This window comes from Ursus arctos, unplaced genomic scaffold (genome assembly GCF_023065955.2).
Source record: "Ursus arctos isolate Adak ecotype North America unplaced genomic scaffold, UrsArc2.0 scaffold_14, whole genome shotgun sequence".
NCBI lineage: Eukaryota > Metazoa > Chordata > Mammalia > Carnivora > Ursidae > Ursus > Ursus arctos.
This window is the reverse complement of record NW_026622808.1, coordinates 20796932-20813964: the sequence shown is the minus strand read 5'-3', so window position 1 is coordinate 20813964 and position 17033 is coordinate 20796932. Positions and strand designations below refer to the sequence as shown.

The 17033-nt window shown below is 52.6% G+C and overlaps 1 protein-coding gene across 1 annotated transcript in view; it reads left to right on the top strand.

Annotated features, from left to right (window-relative positions):
* CACNA1A (calcium voltage-gated channel subunit alpha1 A) overlaps nucleotides 1-17033 on the top strand; it is a 213028-nt gene that overhangs the window by 121672 nt on the left and 74323 nt on the right. Inside the window, exons 11-18 of the mRNA XM_057311555.1 lie at nucleotides 4539-4748; nucleotides 7830-7942; nucleotides 9151-9263; nucleotides 9401-9532; nucleotides 9813-9885; nucleotides 11891-12008; nucleotides 12147-12214; nucleotides 15410-15516. Coding sequence (XP_057167538.1) covers nucleotides 4539-4748; nucleotides 7830-7942; nucleotides 9151-9263; nucleotides 9401-9532; nucleotides 9813-9885; nucleotides 11891-12008; nucleotides 12147-12214; nucleotides 15410-15516 — 934 coding nt within the window. The remainder of the gene's footprint in view (nucleotides 1-4538; nucleotides 4749-7829; nucleotides 7943-9150; nucleotides 9264-9400; nucleotides 9533-9812; nucleotides 9886-11890; nucleotides 12009-12146; nucleotides 12215-15409; nucleotides 15517-17033) is intronic.

Below are 17033 nucleotides of genomic sequence, written 5' to 3'. Positions count from 1 at the left end.
TTGAAATCAAAAAAGTAATTAGATAAGTTTAAGTTACTTAAAAGCAACAAAGACCAATTATGAGGAATCTCATGGCTGGCTGTGTGGGCCGGGAGGAATCTGGTGGATAAGCAAAGAAAGCTTCATGCAGGAGGCGTTTTTAAACCGGGCTTTATGCCCAATGGGGTGCGTGTATCCACTTATGAGGTCTGACATAACACAGTAGCACAGACTGGGGGGCTTAACAATGGAAATCTAATTTCTCACAGTTCTGAAGGCTGGAGGTCTTAGAGCAAGGTGTCGGCAGGGCTGGTTGCTTCCGAGGCCTCCCTCCTGGGCTGGTCAACGGCCATCTCCTCCCTATGTCTTCACATGTTCTTCCTTCTGGGCGTGTCTGTGTCCTAATCTCTTCTTTTTTTTTTTTTTAAAGATTTTATTTATTCATTCGACAGAGATAGAGACAGCCAGCGAGAGAGGGAACACAAGCAGGGGGAGTGGGAGAGGAAGAAGCAGGCTCATAGCAGAGGAGCCTGATGTGGGGCTCGATCCCAAAACGCCGGGATCACGCCCTGAGCCGAAGGCAGACGCTTAACCGCTCTGCCACCCAGGCGCCCCCCCTAATCTCTTCTTATAAGGACTCCAGTCCTATTGGATTAGGGCCTGCCCACAGGACCTCAGTTTCCTTGAATTACTCTTTAAAGACCCTGCATCTGCAAATACACTCCCTTTCTGAAGTCCTGGGGGTTGAGACTCCAGCGTGTGAATTTGGGGGAGTCAGTTCAGCCCATAACGGGGGCGGGGGAGGGGGCGAACCAAGAAGCCAAGAGAGACACTCACAGCTTCTCCCCGCCCTTGAATTTGTGGCTGACGGAAGAAACGGTGCGCCGACTTCGAGAAGCCCAAGTAGGAAGAGGTCAGGTTAAGAGCCGCGGCTGTCCCAGGGCGTTTCTGCGAACAAAGCAGGTGACTTTCCGTTTTCTAAACGGATCCAAAACACACGCCAGCAACTTCGTCTCCCGGGGCCAGGTTTGCCACAGGCCAACCCACCAAAACCCAGCTCAAAAACACACAGGAAGGGCTCCCCACTCCACCTCCCCACACCCCACCCTAAAGGAGACCTCTGGAACTTCAGTTCTGACCAGGAAATGGCTTTACCTTGCTTTCCGTAAATAACAATTCAAAATAAGGCAGGAGCCGGGTGGCATTTGCCGTCATCCACAGTGAGCGAAGTCTTGTGTGATTGGTGACTCCTCGCGCTGCCCAGTCCGCTGACAAACGCATGGTAAAGGGGTCTCCTCCACAGTTGATGAACATACTGCGGAAGTGTGGAGCTCGAGTCGTTTCTAGGAAATGCTGAGTCGCGCATGGACGCTGTCATCACGACACCAGCGCCTTAGGAAAATCAGAGTCCGTCTAGTGACTGCAGTGGGACGAGCTCCGTGGGGGCCGTCTGTGTTTGCTCGGGCTGCTGTAACAAGCACCACAAACTGGGTGGCTTCTCACAACAGAAATCTATTTTCTCACAGTTCTGGAAGCCAGAAGTCCAAACTAAAATCAGGGTATCGGCAGGGCCGTGCTGCTTCTGAAGGCTTCAGGGGAGAATCTCTTCCCTGCCCCTCGAGGCTCTGGGGGTGTTGGCGAGCCTCAGCTTCTGTGTCCATCATCACTCCAGTCTTTGCCTCTGTCCCCCCGTGGTCTTCCTGTGCACCTCTGTGGCTCTTCTCTTCTTATAAGGACACCAGTCTTGGGATTTAGGACCCACCCTAATCAAGTATGACCTCATCGTAACTTGATTACGGCCACAAAGACGCTACTTCCAAGAAAGGTCACATTCACAAGGACCAGGTGTTAGGACTTGAGCACGTCTCTCTGAGGGACACGGTTCAACCCACAACTTAGGCAGGACCTATTTCCATTTACAGAGAATTTTAAGGACCTACCAATTGCCCCAAGTCCCCAGATTAAACCTGGGTGGTGACAGACTGCTATCCTCACCAGAGAACGTTCTAGACTGCCACTGGCCACCTGTGACTCTTGATCCCTTGCGTATAGCTGGTGTGAACCAAGATGTGCTTCATTCTAACACATCAGATTTGGAAGTCCTAGTACCAAAAAAAAAGTGTAAACTATCTCTTTAACATACATTTATACTGATGCTATGTTGAAATGATAATATTTTGGATCTGTTGGGTTTCATAAAATCTCTTATTAAAATATTTTTAAGATCTAGAGATTGCCCGCAATTGCAGTTCCAGACCAGAGAAAAATCAGAGAGAAGGGTGGTCAAGGTGGAGCATGAAATATAACACAGATGACCATTCACAGCTCATACGGGCCTAGCATGTAGTAGGTGTTCGCTAACAGTTGCTCCCTTTCCCTTCCCCGTGAGTGCTGTGCTCGGGGATGTGTCTCCGGGCCAGTGATCAGGAAAGACTTGCTCCGTAAGTTGGCACGTGAGCTGGGTCTTCACTGTAGCTCTTGGGTTACAGGAGAAGATTGTCATGGCCAACAAGCACAATGTGGCAACATCGGGCTAAGGTGTATTCCTCTCCATGGCCCTGCGAGGTGGGGAGTGCGGTTGTCCCCGGTTTACAGATGGAGACACTGGAGCCCCAAGATGCAGGGTGACTTGCCCAAGGTCATTTGGTGGTTAGCGATAGAACCAGCTTAGCAGGAGTAGGGGTGGGGAGCCTCCTGCCCAGTGTCTGAGCTCTGCCCCAACTCTCCCCCTCTCCATCTCTCCCTCCTTCTCCCCACGGAGCATCCCAACTTGACCTGAGATCTTCGGAAGTCTCGTTCCTCTCTGCCGTGCCTTATGGACGCTTGTGGGTCTGGGCACATCTTCGGGAGCTGCAGAGACTGGGGCCTGAAATGCCCCAAGTGGGAAGGGCCATGAGGAGCCATCCTGGGGTTCTCAATGCCTGTGAGGTCAGGCAGGTGATGGACATGGGCGGGGGGGGGGTCCAGCCACCAGGCCTGGCCAGCAGCTGCTGAGAAGGAGTGCGTTTAGAATTTTGTGACTAGGAAGGAAGTGTGAGATGTCCACTGTATCCCGGGCCTGGCTGGTGGGATGGGCTGGTGCACAAGCTGTGACTGGACAAATCAGCTAATGGATGCAAGAGTCAATGAACAAGCTAGGGAATAGGTGAAAGGGTGAGTGAGCCAAAGAACAATAAACGAATGAGTGCAACTGAAGGTTTTCAAGAAGCGATCATTTAGAAGATAAAATCAGTCCATCCAGAACCGATCTCTGAACCACCCCACAAACCTGTCCGCTCTCATTGGATGGCAGCACTGTCCCTCCAGGGGATCAGGCCCAACACCTTGGCTCCTCCCTCCGTCTCACACCCACACTTGATCCAGCAGCGGGTGCTGACATCTCCCTTAAGTAACACATCCCAGATCGGCCCACTCTTCTGCTTTCTTCGCCGCTGCCGTGGAGTGAAGCAGTGTCATTGCTGGCCTGGACCCCTGCAGTCGCCTCCTCTCTGTTCCTGCCCTGGCCTTCCACAGTCCGTTCCCCCCACGGCTGCCAGGGGGCGCTTGTGAGCACCTGAGTCAGGGCCCGTCCCTCCTCTGCTCAAACCCCCGTGGTCCCCATCTCATTCAGAGCAAAAGCCCAAGTTCTCCCCATGGCCCATAAATCCCTGCTTGTTCCACACTGTCCCCTGTCTGTCCTCACCAACTCCTCCTCTTCCACTCCCGCCATACTGGTTTCCGGATGCCATTCCCCAGATATGCCAGGCAGGCATATTTCTGCCTCTAAGATCTGTTAACGCCTCCTACGATATTGAGATGACTTGGGTCAACACCTCCTTGATCACCTGACTTAATATGGCAGCCTGTCCCATGGCCCCTCCAGGGGCTCCCCATCCCCTTACACTACTTTTTCTTTTTCCCAAAGTACTTTGCACCTTCCCTCACACTATTAATTTACTTTTTTTTATTATATTTGCTGTCTCTCTCTGAATGGAGATTGGGCCCAGAAAGGCAGGGCTCTGTCTGTTAACTAGTATATCCTGAACACCTGGAATAGAGTCTGGCACACCCTAGAAATTCCACAAGTAAAAGAATACGCAGGCAGATTCTTTGGTGGCTCATTCCTTGGTGATCATGCCTAAAGGGAGGTGTCCATGGAAACTAGGGTCCTATTCACACCTCTTCCTGGAGGCCTCCCAAGCATGCAGCATGCAGTTCAGCTGCTTGCCCCTGCACCGAGGGTCCTGAGCTCCTTCCTCACCCCACCTGGTGGTTTGACCCCCAGAATCATGAGATGTGGCCAGGAGAGGGAGACAGAGACCGTTGACTCCATCAGTGGAGAGCCATCTGCCTCTCCACTGACATCCAGAGCTCTCATGGTTGTTTCCAATACTATTATGTTTGCCTTCTCGTCAGCTCCATCTCTGGAAAACTAAGCCCTGGGTCATGATGGTTCCCTCAGGCCAGAGGACTCGCCGGGTAGGCTAATGAATCCCCTGGCCAGATTCCGTGCCTGGACCGCACATCAGTTAATTTCTTCCACGGGAACACCCTGACATTCTCCATCCTTTCCTTGGCAGGGTCTCCCTTCGCCCGAGCCAGCATTAAAAGTGCCAAGCTGGAGAACTCAACTTTTTTTCACAAAAAGGAGAGGAGGATGCGTTTCTACATCCGCCGCATGGTCAAAACTCAGGCCTTCTACTGGACTGTGCTCAGTCTGGTAGCCCTCAACACGCTGTGTGTTGCTATTGTTCACTACAACCAGCCCGAGTGGCTCTCCGACTTCCTCTGTGAGTACCACCTGGCCCTGCCCCCACCTGCTCTCCGATTCCTTCCTCACACCCTTTTCCCTTCTCCTCCTCTGGTGGTGTGTGTTCCTTCCTTGGCTTTTTTTGAATCTGTCCTATCCCCCTGGATGTGTCTGTAACTGCTACCACAACAACAGAGCCCAACTTCTTTGGGCCTGGGGGCTGGAAGCTGGAATTCAGGCCATGAAATACTACGTGATGCTTTTTTAAGAGAGAGGCATGGGGTGCTGCTGAAGGGGGTGTTGGAGCGAGACAGAAAAGGGTAGAGACCACTAAGGACAGCCATATAGAGACAGAAACACACATCTAATTAATAAATATATCTCTGAGAATGTTAAGTAATTTGTGGTTGAGAGATAGGGATGCTTTCGGGACAAAGAATAGCCCTTATGTGGTCCCCATTTTCTCTGCTCATCTCTGACATTCTGTGCTTCTCCCATCTTTCAAATCTTCCACTTTTTCCCCCTTTCCTCACTTGCCCTTTTTGACTTCTTAAATCTGGAATTCATTTCTAGAAGATCTCCTCCAACAAGTGTAAGAACATCTTGCTCCCTCAGTGGGTACCAGGACCCCCTAAGGCTTTGCCCTTCTGGGCTTATTCCCAGATTCCAGGAGTTAGCATGAGACAGTATCAAAATTGATGGCCAGGTGGGGGTGAGGAGAAGCAGTGAAAGGTGGGGAGACTTCTGACCAAGATTTAAAAAATAAAGAGCTATGAGAAATCAACAAGAGTAGTGTCTCAGCAGCGAGGAAGGCAAGCCCTGGCTCTGGCTTGTGGGCCCCGAGTGAGGATTTCCCTAAACCTTTTTGCCTGCTGGCTGCCCTCCTCCTGCATATACTGATTTGTCTGACTTAGTTCTGGAGCTTCTTTCCCCTTCTGAGCTGGTTCAGAATTGACCCAGACAGCCACTAGAGATAGTCGAGTCTTTAGCCTAGAGAGGCCCGGGAGCCTGGTCCAGGTCATTGTTTCCTTGTAACCTTCCTTGTTCTCGATCACATTGGTTGACCCCTCAGGACACCCCCCAGAGACCAGCTTGCCTTCTGAGAGCCTAGACCTAGTTCGAACCTTAGTAATTGCATTTGGTCCCCCCGGAGTCTTACAAATGAGGACTCTTTACTTCTTGTCTTAACCTCCTCTGTAGTCTATTTTTAATCTCCCATGTTCTCCACGCTAATCACTTTGCTCTGTCTGTCCTAGTTCAGGAACAGGGGGTTGGGACTTCCTGCCCTAGGCCTCTGTGTCTGTAAAGTTCCTTTAATTATCCCCAGTTGAGAAAACTGAGACTCAGAGAGGTTAGGTAACTTGCCCAGGGTCACACAGCTAGCAAGTGACAAAGCCAGGATTTGAACCTAGAATCCAAGCTGTGTCTGATGACAGATCCCTTCCCTGGTCACCAGGTGACCTGGATTCTCAATGTCTGCACTGCTCACAACGCATCATGTGACCCTGGGCAAGTCACTCCCATCATCCATCAGTCGAAAGCATCTTCATTTATAAAGCACCCTTTTGTTTTATTTCCCACTCAGAAATAAAGCAGTGTTGCCATCTTAAACTAGGACGTGTCCGTTTTAAGATACACCCCAAATTCACAGATGTCAAACTGAACAAAAGTGTTGTCTTGGAATCAGTGAAGTGTGGTAGTTTCTCGGGGTCTCAAATTTCACATCTGGAAATTGGAGTCGATGGCCCTGAAAGTTCTTCAGACCCACCAGTGCTGCAGACAGTTCTCTCTTGTGCTTTGCCGGCTTTCAGGTTTCCATGGTAACGGGGAAGCAAGCATCTCAGAAACTCTTAAGTACTCCCAGAGTTGTTTCTGGTGGTTCTTAGAATATGCCAGATGTTATAGACAGATTTCCCTTGCTGATATTTTGGCCTGACAATCCTGGAGACCCTGATTTCCTTCAGGCACTACGAGCTCCTTGGGGGCCAAAAAACTAAGGGGAAGTTTCAGTCAGGAATGAGTGTGAAGGACCTTGATGGTTCAGACCATCTCTTCAAAGAATGATATAATAAACACCCTTGACTTTCAAACAGGATTCGTTATGTGACCAAAATTTACATTCTTGGAAGTTTGCATCCACCATCTTCCTTTCTATATGTTTTCTTCCCCTCAGACAACCTCCATATCCCCCCTTCCCATCCACTGGGTGAGTATCCATACCCTTTCTAATGCCTCGTCTTCCTACCCCACCGAGAAAGCTCTCTAGGAAAAGGTCCTGAAATTAGCCATGTCTTTGCTGGAGCAAACAAATCCCCGTATGCTACCTCTCGCCCAGGCATTTACACCATTATGCTTTCTCACCAAAGAACAAGAGTGCTTTGTCTTGTTCAAGACCTTTGGACATCAGCAAGACAGGATTTTGCCAGAGGACATCAGATAGGTTTTCCAAATTGGGAGAAAAGCTGTGGGTTGCCCCTGAATCTCCAGCTAAGTCCCTGACACAAGGATTATTTTTTTTTTAAATAATATTTATTTTGTTATATTGGTCACCATACGACACAAGGATTATTAAAAGGACACCATTATGATTTCTATTTCTATTTTTCTTTCCAAGCTCAGGCTTATAAAAGTGGATTAATCTTCTTTCTTAGATCGTGACACACTGGCATCCTGGGGTCATTGCTATTTTGTTAGTTAGCCAGGCAGTTTGTTAGCTCATTAGTTTTAAAAACATGGTAAGCCCCCAGGAACCCACCAGCCGGCACAAAACCTGGGACCTTGGCCATGACCCACATCCAGCCCTTCTTGCTGAACCAGGGCAAAAAATACAAGGTGGAAAGCCACGGAACTTTTTTTCAGTCCTTTTTAAGATTGGTCAGGAGACGGTGGGTTGGAGGGTGGGGAGTAATTGTTCCTCCCCTTTAACAGAGGAAAAACTGAGGCCCACGGAAAGGAAGCCTTGCATAATCTTTGGCCAAGGCCACCAACAACTGTCCTCTCTCCCTGCCTGCCAGGCCAGGGCAGGGCGGGATTGCTATTAACAGGAAAATCAGAGCTTCCTGGAACCATCCCCACCCCCCAAACATAACCTCCTCTCTGTTTCCCCCCCTCTCCCTTCTAGACTATGCAGAATTCATTTTCTTAGGACTCTTTATGTCCGAAATGTTTATAAAAATGTACGGGCTTGGGACGCGGCCTTACTTCCACTCTTCCTTCAACTGCTTTGACTGTGGGGTAAGTACTCTGCTGGGTAAGGAGTTCATTTCTCCAGCGCTTGCCTAGCAGGGCTGAGGCCTGGGGACTTCAGGAAGGGAACAGTAGCGCTCACCCCTGGATGCGAGAAACTCAGCTGAATGCGGAAGGAATGAGAGGGCAATCCCAAATACCGGTGAGGATACAGAGCTCCCAAAATTTTAGCCACTGCCAGTGGGAGGGAAGCGTGCAGACCCTCCTTTGCAGGGGGGATTTGGCGATTCCCCTGCTAGGGCTTCATGCAAGAGCAGCTCACAAGAATACCCTGAGCGGCTTTGCTTGTAATAGTCCCAAACCACACGAGCCAACGTCCCTTTGCAGTAGCACGGGTAAATGAGTTGTGACATAGCCACATAATGGAATTCTCGTAGCAATGAGAGGCAGCCAACAACAGCCCTGCCCAAGAACTGGGTGGATCTCACCTGCATGACATCGCACGAAAGGAGGAGGACACTGACAGAAATCAGTCCGTACAGCACGTTTCTGCTCGTGGAAGTGCAAATGGATAAAACCAAGCTAGATTGGTTAGGGACGATGCTTGAAAACGTTAAAAAGTCAAGAACCTCAAAAACATTATGCTGAGTGAAAGAAGCCAGACCCAAAAGGTCACATACTGCATAATTCCATTTAAATGAAATGTCCAGAACGGGCAAATCCGTAGAGACCGGGAGCAGATTAATGGTTGCTGGCGCGGTGAGTGGGGGAGGGGGGCAGTACTCATGGGGTTGGGCTCTCTTTTGGGGGTGATGAAAATATTTTGGAACTGGAAGAAGGTGAAGGTCACACAATGCTGTGAAAGTGCTAAATGCCACTGAGTTGTACGCTTTAAATGGTTAGTTTTGTCTTATGTGAATTTCACTTGAATTTTTTAAAAATGCAAGGAAATGGTTATTACAAAATCCAGGATGGTGGTTATCTCTAGGGGTCCCTCAAGGCTTCCGGGGTGCTGACATGTCCTCTTTGTGGATGAAGGTGGCAGCTACATGGATCTTCACTTTGCAGTTATGCATTTCAGGAATTCTTTGCTGTACATGACCTGTTCATCAATTTTAAGAAAGGGATGAGAGGAGTCTGAGGCCCTCACCCTGCTTGCATCTGGGGCAGCTTGGCTGGATTCCTGCAAGGGTCAGGGTCAGGGCCGGGGTATGTCTTCAAGGTCCCCGGACACGAGAGCAGGCTTGCTGTTCCAGGTTATCATCGGGAGCATCTTCGAGGTCATCTGGGCCGTCATAAAACCCGGCACATCCTTTGGAATCAGCGTGTTACGAGCCCTCAGGTTATTGCGTATTTTCAAAGTCACAAAGTAAGTCCTTGGAGTTCCCTGGCATCCCAGCAGTGGCGGGGAAGGGGACCAGGGTGGAGCCCCCCCGCAGCCCACTGGGAAGTGGGCTCAACTGGCCCAGCCTGACCACCCCTCCCCCACCCGGCCTCTGTTGGCAGGTACTGGGCATCTCTCAGGAACCTGGTCGTCTCTCTTCTCAACTCCATGAAATCTATCATCAGCCTGTTGTTCCTCCTTTTCCTGTTCATTGTCGTCTTCGCCCTTTTGGGAATGCAGCTCTTTGGCGGCCAGTAAGTGCTCAGCAAATTCTGCTTCCCTGGGGTCAAGTGCCCCCAGACCCAGGTCCGATGCATCCAGAGACCCAGGCTCACCTGTGTCCTGCAGACCACCCTCCTCGTGGCCCGGACACCCAGTGCACTCACCTCGATGGGTGGGGCCCCGGGTACCAATCAGGGGGTCTTTCTGGGGAACAGCGATGCTGGAGATGTTGCCCTGGAGACAGGATGCCGAGCCAAGCCCTCAGAGCACCTGGGATGGGGCCAATGGGAAATGCTTCCGTCCTCCCTGCAGGTTTAACTTCGATGAAGGGACTCCTCCTACCAACTTCGACACTTTCCCAGCAGCAATAATGACGGTGTTTCAGGTACGGTCTTCACCCGGCCCCATGGGTGGACGGACACCCCTGAGTGTCAAAGATGAAAGCACCCGTTCAGTGTATGAGGGGCTTCCTTGAATCCCTCTTTCTCTGCTTTGCCTTGCCCCTCTGTTTTAAAATGCTGGTTTTATTATTAATTCACATATGGCGAGCCCAACAGATCAGTGGATAACTGCTGTTGGAAAGACAGTTTGTTACACTCGAAGATCTCAAGAGAGGGCGTACGTGCATCCCAGGCAGGGCACCTGCAGAAGCACCAGGGTGGGTCAGGAGGCAGAGGGAGGGGGCTTTAACTGTGGTTTCTGCAGGAAGGATTAGAGAGGCAGGGTAAGCAGATCTAGAATTGGTTGGTTTGAATGATTTCAGTGGGCTCCCAGCATGAGGCCTGCCTCGGGTTGGCTGGGACCTGCCCTGGAGTGACTAGGGCAGGGGATTTGGGGCTCTGAGTGTAAGAGCCCACAGAGGTGGTGGTTGGGAGTACGGGCTCTGGATCGGTCGGTTTGCATGTGAAAAGTGTGCTCCCTGGCAAGTTGCTGACAATTTGTAGGAATTGGCTAGCCCTGACTCCCTCTGGGGTCAGCAAGCCCCGCCCCCATGTCAAAGCATCAGAGTAAATAAAAAACACAATTGCTAGACCCGCCCTCTCCAGATTGGAAGACACCCTGATCCCACACTCTAAGGCAAACAGACCTTGGGTGGTCTCCCCAAACCAACTTCTGCACCTGTGTGGACATATGCCCTGAGCTTTGGGACTGACCTTGCTGGGACCACCAGAGCCTTTCTGGTGGGTTCTGTCTCTTTAGGGTGGGGGGGACAGGGGAGTATATGGAAAATGTGACTTCACTCTCTCCCTCTCCTGGGAGGGTAATTTCGAAATGAGACCCCCTAGACCAGGGTATGGAAAGGGAAACCAGCCATGAAGTTCTGAGCCCCCACATACATGATCGCTAATAGTTGTAATCACCACGCATATATCTTTAGCACAGGGCTTCTTGTCCAAGAGCGATTCTGTCCCCCCAGGACACTTACTTGGAAGTTCTGGAAGCATTATTGGCTGTCACAGCTCTGGGAGAGGCGTGCTGCAGGCCTCTGGTGGCTGGAGGCCAGGGGTGCTGCTCGGTACCCCACCGTGCACAGGACGGCCCCGCCACAGAGAGTGACCCGGCCCCAAATGTCAGCAGTGCCGAGGCTGAGAAACCTGCATTAATGAATTGACATTTTTGGAGTTCTTTCACATTTACTTTATCCTTGTGAAAATATTACAAAGGAGGGAAGCTGGGGTTTTTTTCTTCTTTTTTTCAATGAGCACTCCTGTCCCTTCAGGGCGTCCCCTGGGCATCGGGGCAACTTGTACTTGCCAGCACCTGCACCCCTGTGCCTGACGCCTTCTCTGGTCACTGGCTCCCGCCCTGCCCCCAGCCCCAGCAGTCCAGAAGAACCAGTGAATATGTGGCTTAAGCGACAGGGCTTGGGAGGCTGGAAGTCCATGACCAGGGTGCTCACAGGGTCGGTTCCTGGGTAGGACCCTTCCTGGTAATGGATGGCCACCTCCTTACGTGGCACAGAGAGAGAGACAGACCACGTTCTCTGGTGTCTATTCTTAGAAAGGCGCCGATCCCATCCCGAGAGACCCACCAGCGTGTGACCTCATCTAACCCATCCCCAAATACTGTCACATGAGGGCTGAGAGCTTCAAGCAATGAATTTAGGGGGCACAGCTCCATCCGTAGCAAATCCCCTTCTCGCACCAGGGAAGACAGAGTTGCAGAAAGATGTGTGACTCCCCTGGGTTCACCTTTTCCTAGAAGCCGAGCTGAGAGCCCCTTAGTGCAGGGATGGCCCTTCCACTCACAACCGAGGTGAGACCCCCCCCCACCCCCAGAGACGAGGGTCCAGGAGGAGCCACCGCAGGCAGGTTCCAGCCCCGCAGCTGCGTCTCCGTGGGGCCCGTGGCTGAGAGGGGTTGGCTGTGTGTTTCTCTGTCCCCTTTCAGATCCTGACGGGTGAAGACTGGAACGAGGTCATGTATGACGGTATCAAGTCTCAGGGGGGCGTGCAGGGCGGCATGGTGTTCTCCATCTACTTCATTGTGCTGACGCTCTTCGGGAACTGTATCCTCCGTGGGGGAGGCGGGGCAGGCCCGGGCAGCTGGCGGGGCAGATGGGCTGGGGGGCGGCGAGGGAGGGTCCGGGAGGCCCCGGGAGCCAGGCTCCAAGTGGCGGTGCTTTCCCTGACTCCGGCGCCTGCAGACACCCTCCTGAACGTGTTCTTAGCCATCGCGGTGGATAATTTGGCCAACGCCCAGGAACTCACCAAGGTGGGGTTGGTGGGAGAACGTTTCTCCCTGTGGCACAGTTACCACCTGCTCGTGGCAGATCAGGACCGGGCTGGGTGTGGGGGGTGGGGACAGGGTCAGAGCTTTTGTCCCGGATGCACCGGGCCAGGGAGGAGGCATCCCCTCCCCCTGAAACAGACTGTCCCTGACCAAGCGGATTCCACAGCAGAGGAGGTGGGAGGCGGTAAGGCAGCGGGACTGCCACAGGAAACAGATGGCAGACTCCACCGAGTGCCCATTTATAGGGAGTGGGCAGCATCAAGGGACCTCCAAGGAAAGTGTAGCCCCCAGGCTAGAGCCGAAAGGACCGGACAGATGGAGTATAACCCACACAGGGTCCTGAGGCTCAGCGCGTGGCCCCGTGAGCTCGGGAGTTGGCCGGACTTTGCCTCCAAGTGGCAGCAGTAAAGAATTAATTGCTGCTCACGGTGCCAGGCATTGCTGCCATCTCCCTTTTGCAGAAGGGGAAACTGAGGCTCAGAGAGGCAAAGTCACTGGCCCCAGATGGTAGGATAATAGCAGCTACTATTTATAGCATCACACAGTGCATGTCAGGCACTCAGCACGGTTCTTGCCATACAGTGAGTGCTCAATAAAGAGAGTCCGTGTTAGTCACTAGGCATGACCTGGCCCTAGAGCTTTCACTGGACAGAGCTGGTCAAAGGAAGGCTGGGAACCCAGGCCTGGCAAGCTCCAGAACCCGAGTTCTTTACCTGCGCGCTCTGCTGGCTTTCACTGGAGCCCCAGCTGAGCAGGAAAAGATACAAAGTAACAACCACAGTGAAACAGATGGGGATTTACCGTTCTCCCCATTTCACAGATGGGAAAGCTGAGGTCCAAAGAGGTTAAGTGAACTTGCCACACGACTAGGAGCTGAAAGAAAGAGATGTGATCCCCTCAAGGAGCAGAAATGAGAGAAGAGCCGAGGAAAATGAAGTCAGGAAATAATTTGGGAGAGGGGGCTGAGAACCATCCATGTGAGGAGAAGCCCAGTTATCACTCCGGCCAGTAGTGTTGAATTACCCGGGCGAAACTTGCTGGCAGATACCCCTTAGAGCAGCCTTGGACTCCCTGGGACTTGGGTCCAGCTCAGGGAGGCATAGAGGAGGCGACATTGCTTTCAGTCACACCGCTCACCCCCCAGGATAGCCCACGGGCAGGGCCGCGGGGAATGGTTGTGCAGGTTGTGAATTGCACGAAGGAAGCCGGGCACCTTTTTCTGCAATTTGAGAAGAGGGTGTTGGGAAAGAGCCCCATCGCATTAAGAGGACATGTGCAGAGTCTTCCTGTCGGCCCAGGAGGGCCAGGCCTAGGGCATCCCTCCGCTTCGTGGCCCCATCTCTCGAGCCTCGAGGTGTTGAACCGAACTGAGTGGACGCTGCCAAACCCTCCATCTGCTGGCCCTGGCAGGAGGGAGAGAGAGTTTCCCGGGCCCCACTCCGACTGGGGGGAAACGGAAGTCTCTGCTACCCCCAGCAAACGGCCCCGGGCCTGGTCACCATGGAGCTGGCTGGCTCCAGGGGCTGATCCAACCGTGTTCTCATCCAAGTTCCAGGAGCCCATCCTTAGAGGCTGTCGCCAGGGAGAGGGTGCGCCAGGAGGGTGGGAGAAGGGGAGGGAGAGAGGCAAGTTCGTCTGTGAAGGATGGGCATTCTCCTCCAGACCCACACTGTTTCCTTCATTTCTTCTACGAGCGTTTCTTGGGCATTTCATACGAGGCAGGTACCCTGCTAAGCCCCTCGTGTGTTTTCATCTCATAGAATCTTCACAGAAACCCCGAGAAGCAAGTTCTCTGAGCCCATTTTACAGACCGTGTCTTTCATCTAAAAGCATTTATTGAGCACCTACTGTGAGCAGAGCGTGGTCTAGGAGCCAAGGACAGGGCAGTGAACAGAATAGGCAGAAATCCCTGCCCTCGTGCAGCTGACACTCGAGTGGGAGAGATAGACGAGAAATAAATTTGTCAGATGGGGAGAAGTGCTGGAGAGAAGAGCGAGGGAAGGAAAGTCCGGGAGAATGGAAATTTTAGGAGAGGATGGTGAGGCCCCGAGACGTGAGGCAACTCGCCTGACATCAACAGTAAGTGGGGGAGCTGGGATTTGAAGCCAGGTGGGTCTAGAACCTATGCTCTTAGCCTCGTTCGCTGCTGCTTAAACTTGACCCATGCTTGATACTCAGCCCAGTGCTTGCTGAAGATGCAGATTCCAAGGCCCAGCTCGGGCTCTCCCGGGGCCTGGGAGTCTGCATTTGCAGTGCTGCTAAGGCAGCTGGTCCAGGGGCTGGGCTCTGAGAAATGCTGGGTGAGGTGCCAAGGAGGAAGGGGGGCCTCATGAGAAGGGGCGGCCGGCCGGGTCCCACCTCCGTGTTGTCACTGGCAGAGGGTCCTGGTCTGACCACTTCCGAGCTGGTAAGGTTGCTGCTTGCCCCAGAGATCCCAGCGCAGGGGGAGAGGTGGCCTGCCGTAGCCTGACTTCTTCTGGGTGGGTTCATCTCTGGCCATTTCTTTCTCGTTGCTTTTTCTTTGCTTTTTCTTTGTTGGCTTTTCTGTTTTACGAATGAGGCCCTGCATGAAGGCTGAAGAAGGATTTAAAGCCCCCAAACATCTTTTTCTGTATGTATTTTTAAAACATCTTCCCCCATCCTCCTCCTCTCTGAACCTAACCGGCTGAGAATATATGCTCCTCTCCTGATTCCCCTTCTGGAGGCTGTTGGCAGTGCATGGGATGGGGCGCCAGGTTTCCTCTGCACGTGGGGGCTCGTCGGTGTTTTTGAAAAGTCTTGGTTCAGAGAGCACAACCCAGAAAGTAAAGTGAGAGGGAAATCTTTGCATTAATTTCCGGCTTATTGAGCCAGGGCGCAGAGAAATCTCCATTGGGGGAAAGGAAAGGAGTGGGAAAGAAAAAAGGAGTCTCTTTTCCTTCTGCTTTCTTCCGGCTGTGTGCTAAAATCGGGTTAATAATGAGCTGGCTAGCGAGGCTGCGCATAAAAGGCGTGGCAGGGCACGTGACCAACACTGGGCACCTGTGCCCTTCTGCGGCCTCGGCTCTGGTCGGTCAACATCCTGGCCACACCTGCTTACAAATATTCCACAGGTTACCCCTCATTAGCAGTAGGGTCGGAGGTGAGGCCCCAAGGCCTAGTTCACGTTTTGTGAACGGAACTCCGTGTGTCTTTTAGGATGAGCAAGAAGAAGAAGAAGCAGCCAACCAGAAACTCGCTCTGCAGAAAGCCAAGGAGGTGGCAGAAGTGAGTCCTCTGTCGGCGGCCAACATGTCCATAGCTGTGTAAGTGCCCCCGGCTCCAGAACGCTGTCCGGGCTCCTCAGCCTGTACCCCGTCCCGTCAATGATGTTGGGGGCAGGGAGCCATCCCTGACAGCGCTGAGCTTTAGGGCGAGGTACTTCTGCTCTCCCACCCCCTTTCACTTGATAAGTAGTTCATAAGCACCTTCTATATGCCAAGCACTGTTCTAGCTGCTGGGGATACAGCATTAACAAGAGGTCGAGGGGTGCAGGGAGACCTAGAGCTGGAGAGAGTTGGGCTTTTAAATAAACTTGTCAGGGAAGGCCTCACTGAGAAGGTGTAAGACCTGAAGGAGGGGAGGGAGGAGCCATGGGGGGATCTGAGGGAAGAGTGTAGCAGTCAGCAGGAACAGCATATACAAAGGCCCTGAGGCAGGAATGTGCCTGTTGTGTTTAGGGAACAGGAAGGAGGCCATTGTGACTGAAATAGAGGGAGGGAGGGAGGGAGGGAGGGAGGGAGGGAGGGAGGGAGGAGAGCGGGAGGAAGTGAAGACAGGTGACAAACAGATCATACAGGCCTTTGTGGGTCATGGGCGGGACTCAGAGTCAGGTGGAAGCTGTGGAGGGTTCTTTAGCCCAGGAAGGGCAGGACCTGACTCGGGTGCTCACAGGCGCCCTCTGGCAGCTGTCAGGGGAACAAACTGTGGGGAGCGAGGGTGGAAGTCAGGGGACCAGGCTGAAGACTGCATTGGTCCATGCAAAAGAGATAGTGGGACCGGAGTAGGGTAATGGACGTAGCTGAATTCTAGACGGATCATGAAGGTAGAGCGGACAGAGTTTGCTGGTGAAGCAGAGGCGGTAAGGCGGTGGGAGCTGAGGTGTCTTAATTAAAGGGAGGTTCGTTGACACTGATATTCCCGATGGTGCCTGTGTCGGATGTCCCAGGGTTTTGCACACTGTGGGGCAGCGCATCATGTGACGGTGGGGAGGGGGCTTTCTTTGCCAGAGTGGAAGGAGGTGGCTGTGAAAGGGGAGCCCAGGAAAACACAGAATCAGACCAGTGAGTTTCGGAGGACAGTCTGTTTAAGGGGATAGTCTGTCTAAAACTATCAGTGCACACAGAAACCCTGGAAAAGTCTGTGCACTCCGGGCTGGGCTCCAGCCTTACCCAGCCCTGTGGGTAAATAGCAGCGGGAAAAGAGGCACAGCCCCCAGGCTCCCAGGTGCCACCCCGGCTCTCCCTGGGACCACCCAGCCCTCCCATAACCCAGAACTAAAGGCTCGCGCAGGCACGGTGGGCGATTCCAGAGCCCGCTCCAGGCCAATGTCCCTTATGATTGGCTGTCTCAGGGGTTAAAATATTTTGAACGTCAAGGCTACATCCCCCAGGGGGTCATGTGCTACAATTTGAAAAGAGTAGAGAGGACAACAGGGACACCCATCTGGGCAGAGACCCCCCCATTAGACAAAATAGGCAGTCAGACCGGGACGCCTTGCTGGATCGAGACACCAGCCTGGGCCAAGACCACCTGGGCTGAGACACCCCCTGGGCTGAGACTC